Source organism: Pogona vitticeps, chromosome 1, assembly GCF_051106095.1.
Source record: "Pogona vitticeps strain Pit_001003342236 chromosome 1, PviZW2.1, whole genome shotgun sequence".
NCBI classification, from domain to species: domain Eukaryota; kingdom Metazoa; phylum Chordata; class Lepidosauria; order Squamata; family Agamidae; genus Pogona; species Pogona vitticeps.
The window spans coordinates 17,521,864-17,534,275 of record NC_135783.1 but is presented as its reverse complement, the minus strand read 5'-3'; the positions used below and the strand labels follow the sequence as shown (position 1 = coordinate 17,534,275).

Here is a 12,412-nt window from a genome sequence, read left to right as displayed (position 1 = left end):
GATAGCTGCTGGTCCTCTTAGATTAGCTTGTGTGAGGTGAGACTCTGCCTCCTTAGAAGTGCTTGCGGGTTTTCTCTGCGTGAATTGTAGTACTTTGGTGCCACTGTGCTAGTCTCTTAAGCCATATTTTGCACACACTGAAACCAGGGCTTGAAACAAGATTGTAAATATTTTACCATACAGCAGATTGGGGTGAGGGTGACGGCTAGTATGTCAGTGATTTTGCCTTGCAATGGGTATTCAACCACCCAGAGTAGAGTCATCTAGATCAGGGGTGTCCAACCTTTCACCTCCCCTGGGCCACATTAAAAGATGATAATTTGGTTTGGGCCGCACATAAATTTGGTTTGGGCTGCATGGGGGGGCAGCCCTAGCCGTCCTCCGCAGCGTGCTTACCATCAGCTGCTATCTCAGACAGCAGAGACTGCCAGCAGAGACTCCAGTGGCTTTATGGGTCCACCTATTGACGGGGATGGCACGATGCAGTCACGCAGCCCCCCCTCCCCTCCTCTCCCGCTCCTTCCTTCCCTCTCTCCCTCCCACTGTTGTGACGTGCCACGGCCGCATTCCAGCCGCAAGCGGCAGCAGTGTAACTTTAAACTTTGGAATTTCTTTAAAAATAAAAAATTGCACTGGGCCTCATTACGAGCCGACCTGGGCCGCATGCCGCCCATGGGCCGCAGGTTGGACAAGCCTGATCTAGATGGGCAGTATAAAAGCCAAATAAATAAATATTTGTGACTAGCTCTGGAATTCTGGGCCTGATGCAGATTGTAGCAACAAGCAGAGATATTGTATACTATTGAGGGAGAGAGAATATTTGGACTGTTATCTTGTTTCCATCACACAAGTTGAGAATCACCCTTTTGTAGTAAATGTGGCTTGTACTTGCATTAGGAAAGCCTGGCTGCATGCACAATACATGCTTGTGTATGCGAGTTAATATGCAGTGTATTATCTCAAACTCTACAGGAATCTGCTAAAGCAGACATTCACAAACTGTTTTGGCCACAGTCATAAACACAATACGAAAGAAATATTGTCCAAATCAGGATTGTATAAGTGGCATAATGAGGTGGTCTGTGAAGAATTGTTTCCAGTCTATGACCCCTTTCAAACGTGCCAGGGGCCCCCAGGGGGCCATATGCGAATGGCTGCCCTAAAGTAGGCCATGCTATAAATGAGGATATGTGTTGGTCAAAAAGCCACTATCTACTCAACTCTGTTTCAGTGAGTGGGCGTTGCGTATGGGTACTACAGTACTCCTTTTAACTGTTCACTATTTTAGGTGAGAAAACCAGAGGGGACGTGTCAGAAGTCTAGTAAAGGTGCTGCTAAAATAAACCCAAGAGAACTGAAGTTTGTGACAAAAAAGGAGGGCTACGTTTACATCCATCCATCTTCTGTAAACTACCAGGTGACTTTCTCACTCTTAGTGTGATGTAATCCTGAAGTTGTTAACTCATACACATGTTGCATCCACAAGCTTTCTTCTGGAAGGGAAGCATGCAACCCCCATTGACAGTCCTTTGGGTGGTTTGATGTGTTAATGTACCCATTAGTCTCGTTGTCATGTCTTTGACGTCATTACAGATGAACATTACGCAAAAAGAGTGGTATAGAAATGGCAACACTAATGGAGCAATATGGAAATGCAAACAGACGTAACAGTTTGTCCACACCAGTCTTGTTCAGCTGACCACACTCAAACTTGCCTAGAGACTTTGAACATCACTCATCTCTGCTTGGCCCTCTTATCCTGGCACAGGACTAACTTTAACCTAGAAAGATCTGGGGACTGGCTTGTCTTTAGTGGAATTAAAGTGGCATCTGTAGAACCTAACCAGAATTTTTTTTGTTGCTTGTTTTAAATGTCTCATTTAAATTGTATGGGATTCAATTTTTCAGACGAGCCACTTCAGTAGTCCATACCTGGTATACCACGAGATGGTAAAAACTAGCCGGGTGTTCATTCGTGATTGCAGCATGGTGTCAGTGTACCCACTGGTCTTATTTGGTGGAGGGCATGTGAATGTGCAGCTCCAGAAAGGCAACTTTATTGTTTCCCTGGATGATGGATGGATTCATTTTGTTGCAGCCACACAACAGGTAAGCAAATGAGCTGCTCACCATATTATGCATGATGCCCAGGATGGAATTATTGTAGGAACAGGGGCAGGAATGGATACTAGTTAATCCAGCCTTAAACAGCTATGGATCACATATGCAATATGTGATCACTGAGATCAGTGGGACTTGCAGTAAGAGAATAAATGTGTACAGGATTGCAGCTTTTAAGCTTGCTAGAATCAAAGTAATTTATCCATTGCAATTCAGTTAACTAAATTAAGGGTTTATTTAGTTAACTGAATTGGAATGGATAAATTACTTTGATTAAGAGTAATTGCTTGTACACAATTGCTTGGTTATGCATATAAACCTTGGGGATAGAGAAATATTAACTAAGTGAAGCCAAAAAGTAGAACAGTGCAAGTCACTGACAACACTATTGGAAACACAAAGGAACATGGAATCTATAGTAAAAACCCAAGGAGCCTGGAAAATGCAAAACCATGGCACTTCTCTGGACTCTTGAGTTTGGAACCACTATGGATGATGACTTGAACTTGCTGAGCTGGACTGATTCAGAGTCAGAGTTTCTGTATTCAAAGCCAGAACCTGCTCTGCCCATTGATCTCCGAAGATATTTCAGATTGGAGACTAGGAGCTGGAGGCACTTTGAAGCTTGAGTTTTCTCAGAGGATTCCATGATTCTAGGTAGAATCTGTGAGCTTCCCAAACCCTCGCTTCCAGGTGCACACACTTTGTAAGTCTGGGATTGCCCATGTTCCCTGCATCTGTTAATAGGAATATTTATATTTTGCAGGTGGCAGAACTCATGAAAGAACTTCGCTGTGAGCTTGACCAGCTACTCCAGGATAAAATCAAGAACCCCAGCATAGATTTGTGTACTTGCCCTCGAGGATCTCGTATCATTAGCATGATTGTCAAACTTGTGACCACACAATAGGATCAGTCACTAATTTGTTGTAAAGCCTCATCAAAACAAAAATGACAGAAACAACAGTGACTACCTGTGACTGATCAGTTGTAGTCCTTTGACTAAAAGCCTCAAGGCAACTAAAGGAATAGTGAAAGCCACTTTATTTGAAATAGTCCTAGGACTGTGAATAGGAGGGTGGGAAGAAATATGTGCTTAGAATCATGGTAGAAAATGATACCTCAGAGAAGTCTGTATATTTTAATACAAGCTGAAGTGTTCCTTCCAGAAGCATGTTTCTGTGTAGTAGGGAGTGAAAGATGGTGGGGAGCTCCATAAGAGATACAAGAAATTTGTTTTAATTATTCCTACAAAATCATCTCCTTCCTATTTTTCCCAGCATTAACTTTTTGCTCCAGAAACGTGTAGTCTGTCAGCTGAGCCTTGCCCTTCTCGAGACAGAAAAGTGTTTGCCACAGAAAATGGTTGTTTTATAAACTGTGATGTGGATTTGCTCAAGTTTCAATGAACTTCACCTGATCTTAATCTGCTTAATGTATTCTGCCCAAATTAAAATAATTAGTTAACTCTTTAGCGATTTTAGCACAAAAGTGCCTTATCTTGTCTATGAACTGGGCATGGCTCTAATTTCAGCTGACATCCACTAGGAGTCGTTATACTTTCAAGTAGAATTAAATTCAGAAAAAGTACTTTTTAAAATTTCGAACTGTCTGAAATACACTTATCTTCCTTGAAGATATAGTGATGTGCTTTTCTAAATGTGACACATGCCAAGATCCTGTACAAGCCAAGAGCTGTCAAAGTGAAGCTGAATGTAATACTGTCACATCTGTTGGAATGCTGCCAGCTTGATTCTATGTACAAAATCTTATGAATAGAAAAATGATTGAAAAATAACTAAAAGGATTACTTTAACAGTCTGCTAAGCCTCATGGACTTAACCTAGTGTGGCTTAAAAGAGTTCTTTCTTTTATAGAGAAGAGGCACAAAACACTTGCACAGGACGAGTTTGCCAATTTCAAAACAGATGTTCCCCATGAAGACTATAGCTCACTATGATGGAGAGGGAATGAAATGTGTAATTGTAGTACAAATGTGCAATAAAATCCTATACAAGACAGGTCTCCTAATCATATTTTGTTTTATATTACTCTTAAGTTGCCTGTGTCACCTTAAGTCCTTGTTGGACAGCTGGAAACATGGTGGCCGATATGTTTTAATAAAGAAAATGTGATCTGTCAATTACATTGTTTCAATCTGATTTTGTCTGAGTATTTTTCAAGAAAATAGGAAAACGTGCTACTTCAATATTAGTCTATGCCCCTGTAGGGCAAAGTCACATCTTATTCCTGATTACGTGGGTCACCAAACATATCCATAACAGTGGTAATTAACAAAATCTGCAAAATTCTTGGTTTGGATTAATGTTTATTCTTATGGACTAATTAAAAGTCCATAGTTATTCTTTGTAGTATTGTTCCTATTAGCCAATACGAACAATATTCATTCACACAAAGAATCTTGTAGATTTTGTAAAGTGATACCCACTGCTAGGGACAGAGTGAATATTTGTTCTTACTGACTGATTGAAAGTCCAAAGTCAAGAACTTACTGTTAAACTGGATAAAAGCTTGTATACTGACAAGCAACTGTCCATTTCCTGCTTAAACCACATCTGCTACTGAAGTGTTACAACAAAGGGGAAAAAAGAGTGAGATCACTTATGGAGGGGATCCAAGATTGGAATCAACCGTTGAAAAGGAGCAAACTGTAGGTAGAGGGCTTGAGTGTGGCGAAGTAGGTATAATGGTGACTTCAGCAGTATCAACAGGCAAGAATAGATAGTGAGCCAGTATTGGAGATTCGGGTTGACCAGAAGGAGGCAGAAGGGTGTCTTCTGAGGAGTCTATACGTACGGTAGGTTGGTCCTGGAGTGGTGGTTGGCCTGGAGTCGATGGCAGATTTATTTCGCTTTTTTTATTTCAAATGATCCAGTATCAAAGGAGACTTTGGTACAGAGGTAGATTTAGTGGAGCTGGAAGGCTTAGATTTAGATTTTTGAGAGGTTTTGGAGATCAATCTGGATGATGGAGAAACGGTAGGTGGAACCGGAGATTGCCTTGGAGGTTGTGGAGTAGAGGAGGGCTCCATAGTTTGAAAGGGTTGGAGAGATTTTTCCCAGAGGAACTACTGAAGGCATTGCCTCAATCCGAGGGCTTGTTTGGTGACGTTTTTACAAAACTGGCAGGTGGAAGTTTGGTGAGATTCTCCCAGACAAAAAAAGAAGATGTTATGGCCATCTGAAAGGGGAATATTAGAGCACTAAGTTCACTTCTTGAAAGGGGGAAGGGGTGCCATAAATGGGGGGAAAGGAAAAAGGGGGGCGATCTGGGAAATGTATAAATCTCTTACAATTCCTTTGAATATCGCAATTGTAGAATAGAATTAATAATTGTATTTCTTTCAGATATCGAAAAGGACGAATGGCAGCTCAACTAGAGGAGAGAGCTCAGCGGCGGCAAAAAGGAACTGAGGCAATTACTAGGACGGGCGGATCTTATGTCCGGGGGGGCAGTCCTTGACAAACATAGCATAAAGCTCTAGAATATTCCAGAGAACTCTGCGCAAGCGCAGATTAAACCCATTTGAGTGCATTCACAGAGATCACGAAGAACCACATCTGCTACTGAAGTGTTACAACAAAGGAAAAAAGAGTGATCCCCTATGGAGGGGATCCAAGATAAGAGCCACCAAATCATATTCTTGTTTCTCAAACCTATTTAAGTAAGGGTCTCACTTCTCGCTTTCTCACAAATGGTTTTAAATTTAGGTAGGTTTACTGTTCAATCTATTCAATTTTATTACAATACAGGTCACCACTATATCCCAGCAACTGAACAGGTTTTTAAGTCCAAAATTACCTCACAAAATCTGGTATTCCAATCTGGTTAAACGCCATGGACCCGTCAATTGAACGATTACAATCTTATTTTTTACGTAAAGTGTTAGGGTTACCCAGATGTGTTCCCTACTCGGTGCTTTGTCTTGAGACCAGGTTATCCTTATTGGAGATAATGACATGGCTGAGATCATTTCAATTCTGGCTGAGAAATTTTTGCAAACCAGACCCGGTCAGCTTGTGCTACCAATTTTTCCTGGATTCTTATCCTCCTTTTGAGTCAACTGCCCTTCTCAAAATCTAAAATTGATTGGCTTAGATATCAATTCTTTAGATTCATTAAGTCAAAAGCTAGCCTTTCAAACAATTAAAATAATTTTGAATATTGAATTTGAGGAATTAGGGCATGCAGTTAATAAGATGTTCTCCATTGTTTTTTCACATTCTCCTCAAAATTGGACAACCAGCTGCTTTTCTTTCCTTGCTTAAATGCCCACAAAATCAAAGGGCTTTTTCTTTTTCCAGATGCAATGTCATGCCTTCAGCCTTACTGTATGGCAGGTTTAACAGAATCCCCTATCTTGAAAGATGTTGCTCATGTGAGCAGAGTGCTTTGGAAACCCTCGCTCACATGCTTTTGCATTGTCCACTCCACTAGGACTACCGTACAAAGTACGTTGCTTCAATTTTATTAAAGCTGGAGGGGAAATCTGATCTGGACAAAGTTCATTTTATATTATTAGTGGAGATGGTCGATATCAAGGAAGGAGTTGCAGATTTTTGGGGGCCAATTGTTAAGAGGTGATGTTCTGCTGCTCATTGAGTGCTTTGTCTTTTTCCTTTTTGAATTCTGTAAATACGGGCTTTTAACAAAGTAGTCTGATTATGTCTTACTGCTTTGTATGCCAATAAAGATTTTTTTATTATTTTTAAAATATCTTTTAATTTATTTGTAGAATTGTTCCTTATTAAACCTTGGGAATTTTGTTTTAACTACCCATGTCAGAATTCTCCAATTGGGCTGGCTGGCAAGAATGAGAACTTTAAATAGTATTTAGTAATTTTCTGCTCCTTACCAAATACAGTGAAATTCCTGTCAGAAGACCTTTCAAAAGCTCATGTAACTGGCTCAGCACTGTGATGTAGGGATACATCAGCCTTATAGTTATACCAATGCAATTGTATCAGATGACTGCCCCATGGATGTGTAACAAGAAGGAATTCCCATAAAGTCTGTCAAGATTTCACTGATGCCCTGGAACAGCTGAAAGAAAGGTTGTACTGGAAGCTTATTTGGCTATGTTCCAGCTTCACAGTAGTAATTAATATATTAAAGCCGATTGTTGCCACAGATAGTCTATTCTTAAAATGCTCCCCTTTTGAGTGAATACAGAAAGCAACAATGGGACAGTAGCAATTTTTGTAATTTCATAATATTCCATTAGATATTTGAATATTGTGCACTGTTTTAATAGAAATCTTTTGGAAGACTATAGATAATGGGAGTATCTCTGCCATTTCAAGTATTTTCATGTAAAAATCTTCAAAATAGAAACAAACTTCTGAGAATCCAAAGGAAAATAAAATCAGTTTCAGGGCTTACTTTCATATGAAAATATATAATTGGCACAATTTGTATTTGCTATCTGTGTATAAACCAAGCTGTAATATCGTTCTACCAACTGCTTGTGACAGACCTCCACAAAGAGCTGAACGCAAGGAAAGATATAAACGAATCCTCCAAACATTTTATGAGTCCATATATGCATTACTGAAGTAACTTTCAAGCAACCCTTGGACTCTGGACAAAATTATTTCGTTGGAACTGCTGCAGTCTTCTGGCCCATAAGGTGGGCTGATAGTTAATACTCCTGCAACACACAGTTTTGACTGTGACTCCCCTTGCTCTCTTACAGGGATATGGTTTTTCTCCAGCCAATTCTTCAAGCTGTTTTTCTTTTCCTCCAGCTCTTCTTTATTATAATTTTGACTTTCTTCGGGCATGAAGAGGTGGGCAAGCTTCTCTTTCATCTCATCATCTGCTTCAGCTGCTATTTCAACATCTTGCACGGCATGCCCCAAGATGACTGAAACAGATACCTTTCCATCCTCAAGGAAATTTGCTAGAAGAATGCTGTCAAGGAGAATTTACACGAAATATGATAAGTATGAAGTAGAGATGGGATATTCATATTCTTCTCCTCGGGGAGACGAATACAGATATCACCACCAGTAGCTGGGCCCATTTGATCCACCCCCCAGAACTGGCCAGTCCACTTATCACTCATGGTGCCGCGCACACTGGTCATGCCACACCAATCGTGACAGTAGCTCTGTCAAGGCTTCCCCGCCTCCCTGTGCTGCTGACCACTCCAGCAAAGGGGCGAGATGATGAGTCTCCCAGCTCAGCTGCTAAGTTGTGAGCAGCGCAGAGAGGCGGGGAAGCCCTGGCTGAGCTACTTCCGCGATTGGCACAGCACAACCAACAACAGACAAGCATGTTGCAGCAAGTGGACAGCCAGTTCGGGGGGGGTGTCAAAAAGACCCAGCCACCTGCAGTGGCAATAATCATATTTTTCTCCCATAGAACAGCTACATGCTGCCTTCATACATCCAGAATGGAAGACCAGGATATCCACCTAAAGCATGTATGGTGGATGATCAGTCCTACCAACTTAGTATGAATTTTTTTAAAACTTACTGCTATAGTGATATTGACACACTCCTGCCAACTCAAATGTATACCAACTAGAGATGTGCGCTTTTTGTTTCCAGGTTATATGAATATGAAGCGCAGCAGCACAGCTGCCACTGTGGTCACTTATTGGGCTCCTTGGTGCACGTGTGTCTGGCAGCTGCGACATCACACCAATCGCGGACAAAGTCCGGCAGGCACTTTCCAACCTCTCACCGCAGAGGAACACTCCATCAAGGAGCCAGGAAGACATGTCTCCCCACTCAGCAGCTGAGCCATTGGCTGAGGGGAGACAAAAGGAAGCATTGGCAGGACGACGTCTGTGATTGGCACGATGTCGCCACTGCCAGACGCACACATGCCGAAGAGCCCAGGAAGTGAACCAGGCTGGTTGGAGGGGGTGTATGTGAGACTGGACTACGATGGCAGCTGTACTGCAGCGTTTCATTTCTTATCCCCTCCATATGAATACAAACTACGCATCTCTAATACTGAGTACTTGATCATATTTGCTCACTTTTACTATTCCCATAATGGTACTTCAAATTACATTTTCTTTTTTTCCCCTTCTACTTCTTCAGTTATCCTATTTAGGAAATCAGACTGAAAAAATTGTCACCTGACAAATCTAATAAAGGTTGAAATCTTGTTGCTTAGTGCAGTAAACAACACTAGAGCAGGCCCATTGAATCTGTGGGAATTTGGTGAGTTAACTCTAAGTTCCATTTATTCAAACAGGCCTACTCTAAAGTAAGTTGCAGTTAGAGTAGGGCTCATTTGTAGCAATGGAACCTATGGTGTTAATTCGCCAGAGCCATGGGCTTATTTTAATGCAACTTACAATACTGAGCAACAGGACTTCAGCCAAACTTTAATTTATATTTTTTGATATGAAAAGGATCTGAGACCAAAACTGCAGATATTTTTACAATTAAGAAAACTTGAAACAATTTTAAGTACTCAAATGGATTGTTTACAATGGGATCTATACAAATCTACTCAGAACTAAGTCTCACTGAGTTTACTAGAGCTTACTCCCTAAGTACAGTACTTACAAAATTATACCCTTAATCAATTGTATGGATCTTTTAAGGATCCTCATCTTCACTATACTTTTTTCTCTTCTGACCCACTATTGTGAGAACAAATGCAGTGAGTTCCTACTTACTTAGCAGAGACTGGGTCAACTGTTAAAACCCATCCTTCATACTGGTGATTCTCAGCAGCTAGAACTTTGACTTCTTTATTCATGTAAGTCAACCATTCCAAGGGAGTTTTCTTCTGCCACTCAGTCATTTTTTCCTATTTGCTGAAGTCAAAGGGAAAACAAAAACAAATACTGTATCAGCAAAAAAAATTTGTAACAAGTCAAAGCAACGGGCAGAACATCTCTATCCTGTCTACCGTTTCCCCCCAAAAACAAGCCCTAGTATGATTTTTCAGGATGCTCCTAATATAAGCCTTACCTCCAAAATAAGACCCAGTTAAGTTAAACCCCGCTCTCCACCATTGTGCAGCAACCAGAAGATAACATGACTGTAAAATAAGACATCCCCTGAAAATATGCCCTAATGCGTTTTTTGGAGCAAAAATTAATATATGACCCTGTCTTATTTTTGGGAAAACACAGTAGAAGCTATGAGTGACAAGACACAATCCTAAAAGCGTTTACTAAGGTGTAGGTCTCACTGTACTTCATCAAGCTGTTCCCCTAACACGGGTTTAGGACTACCTTTTAAAAGCAGAGTCCTAGACATATATGTGCAGAAGTAAGCCTCACTAAGTCTGATGCTGCTTTCCCCTAAAGAAACATATCCAGAATTGCATTTTAGAATATTCTCAGCACTGAAAGTTGCGCTCCCAGCTACCAGTTTTAGCAGCAGTGGTAACTACTCTTTCACTCTGACTAGATACTGTACATAGTTGATACAACTTCGCTCTTAAGCTAGGAAAATACTGTACTTCATTTATTTATTTATTTAACTTATATGCCGCCCACTCTACCCAAAGGTCTCTGGGCGGCTTACATTTACATAGTCTTTTGAGGCTATTTTGGGTACCAAGCACAGAAGTTCCCTGTACGCCTTTCAACATTCAGAAGCAGAGATCTGTTGAACCAGATACCCATTCTGACATGCAGATTCGCTATTGACGTTAAGGATTCAGGACACCCAAAAGGGCTTCCTTCTGCCGATCAGCCTTTCTTCTTGTACACTACAGCCTGGTCTATTTGCTTTGGCTCCGGCAAATACTCTTTGCATACCGGCAGCCTCTCTTTCTTCCTACGGAACTAGAATGTGCACGCAGCAGCGTGTGTGATTTATTTTTTAAAATAACTATAAATTAATTTAAGGCGCGGGGGGGACACCCTTTCCAATGCATACCTTCTTGTTTCGCTTTTGTAACTAACAGGGACGAAGGAACGGGCGAAGATGATGAAATCGCACTCCCCGCTCAGGTTGAATTGCAGGTTTGCAGCACTTCTGATGGGTTTACGATGGAAGGAAGCACGCTGAAGTCATCAATTCCGATTTAAAAACAAACTCGGGCTGTGAGTCAGGCATCCCCGCTTCTAGCAGCCGCAGCTCAAACCCGGAGCACCTTTAACAAACGCCCGGAGGCTTCGCCGTCTGTTTCGGGCCGCCCCCGCCGGGCTCTCCAGCATGCATGGGGCGCCCTTTCCTCTCTCTCTCTTCCTCTTCCTCGTTCAGTCGGAGCCACATCCGGGAGGAGGGGCCGCGTCGATGCCATGCTGTGGGGAGTGGGTCCCCGGCTGGCCCCGAGAATAAAAAGGGGCTTTCAAAAAAAAGGGACGCCCGAAAACCTGTGCGGCTCTCAAGCCCATTGCATTACTTTGTGGCTTAAGAGTGGCCAGATCTGATAAAGGATTCCTGAACCTGGAACAATTATGACGACGAGGAAAGTATCAGTCCCTGTACACCTTAGCAGGCACACGCGACGTTTATTTAAACGACATAATAGGGATAGTACTGTAGCTTATTTCAGTGGTGCTTAACCTTGGGTTACTCGGGTCTTTTTGGACTTCAACTCCCAGAAGCCTTCACCACCATCTGTGGTGGCTGGGGTTTCTGGGAGTTGCAGTTCAAAAACACCTGAGTAACCCAAGGTTAAGAACCACTTTATCTGATGGAGGGGGCGCTTTTTTTAAAACTATAATTTTGGCGCGTTGAAGTGCTTTCCAGGCATACTGTATAGACATCGATTGGTTTTTCGGAGCAGAAATACTGATCAGCACCTGCAATTTGTTCCCTTCCAATCATTTCAACTGCTGGCGTCATTATGTGCACATTTCTGTACAATAATAGTTTTCATATTTGACACTGGATGTCAGCTGCCTGTTTGAAAGTCGATTCCTTGCTTGGGGTTATTTGAGGAATAAAAGGCGCTGCCATTGACATGCCTTTCCAACGGAAGGTGGTGACTTCCTTTCTTGCATTAATCCAGCTCTCGTTTTTCCATGAGGCCGTCGTGTTAAGTGTATTTCAGCAAAACCAACAATCCTTTGGGTTTTGCCAAAGAGTCCTTTCGTACAGTATCTCGAAGACTATTTGACCTAAGCTTTCCAAGGCTGCAGCTCTGGAAACCATAGGTCTAATACATTTGTTCTTCCTCTTTTCTTACTGCTTTTAGCCGCGGGTGACGACTTTCCTTTAAAAGCAATGGTGGTGATTTTAGAATTTTAGAAAACTGGAAAGCAAGCCTGTCATATCTTAAGAGCCTTGGCAGCAGCGTTCATGGGACTTGTAAGTCCTTTCAGAGCCCAACATTTCTGTGA

The 12,412-nt window shown here is 41.7% G+C and overlaps 2 protein-coding genes across 4 annotated transcripts in view; one reads left to right on the top strand and one right to left on the bottom strand.

Annotated features, from left to right (window-relative positions):
* The window catches only part of DHX57 (DExH-box helicase 57), a 46,923-nt gene extending 40,067 nt beyond the window's left edge, over positions 1-6,856 (top strand). For 2 of the 3 annotated variants that reach the window (XM_020794763.3, XM_020794762.3), the window contains exons 22-24: positions 1,289-1,417; positions 1,909-2,109; positions 2,888-4,264. In XM_020794763.3, the coding sequence (XP_020650422.3) occupies positions 1,289-1,417; positions 1,909-2,109; positions 2,888-3,031 (474 nt within the window). In that variant the 3' untranslated portion in view covers positions 3,032-4,264. Of the gene's footprint in view, positions 1-1,288; positions 1,418-1,908; positions 2,110-2,887; positions 4,265-5,489 lie in introns of those variants that run through there. The other variant, XM_072988349.2, reaches the window with a different exon arrangement.
* Positions 5,838-11,310, bottom strand: GEMIN6 (gem nuclear organelle associated protein 6). Its single transcript, XM_020794788.3, has 3 exons — positions 11,001-11,310; positions 9,785-9,925; positions 5,838-8,055 (listed from the first exon to the last, which is right to left on the bottom strand). Exons 2-3 carry the CDS (start codon positions 9,910-9,912, stop codon positions 7,671-7,673), a joined length of 513 nt encoding a protein of 170 aa, XP_020650447.3. The 5' UTR covers positions 9,913-9,925; positions 11,001-11,310; the 3' UTR covers positions 5,838-7,670.
* Positions 11,311-12,412: the final 1,102 nt, after the last annotated feature.

Coding starts and splice junctions, on each gene's coding strand:
- GEMIN6 (XM_020794788.3), bottom strand. CDS start 9,912: ATGACTGAGTGGCAGAAGAAAACTCCCTTGGAATGGTTGACTTACATG. Junction 8,056..9,784: donor GTTGACCCAGTCTCTGCTAA/GTAAGTAGGAAC, acceptor TCTCCTTGACAG/CATTCTTCTAGCAAATTTCC.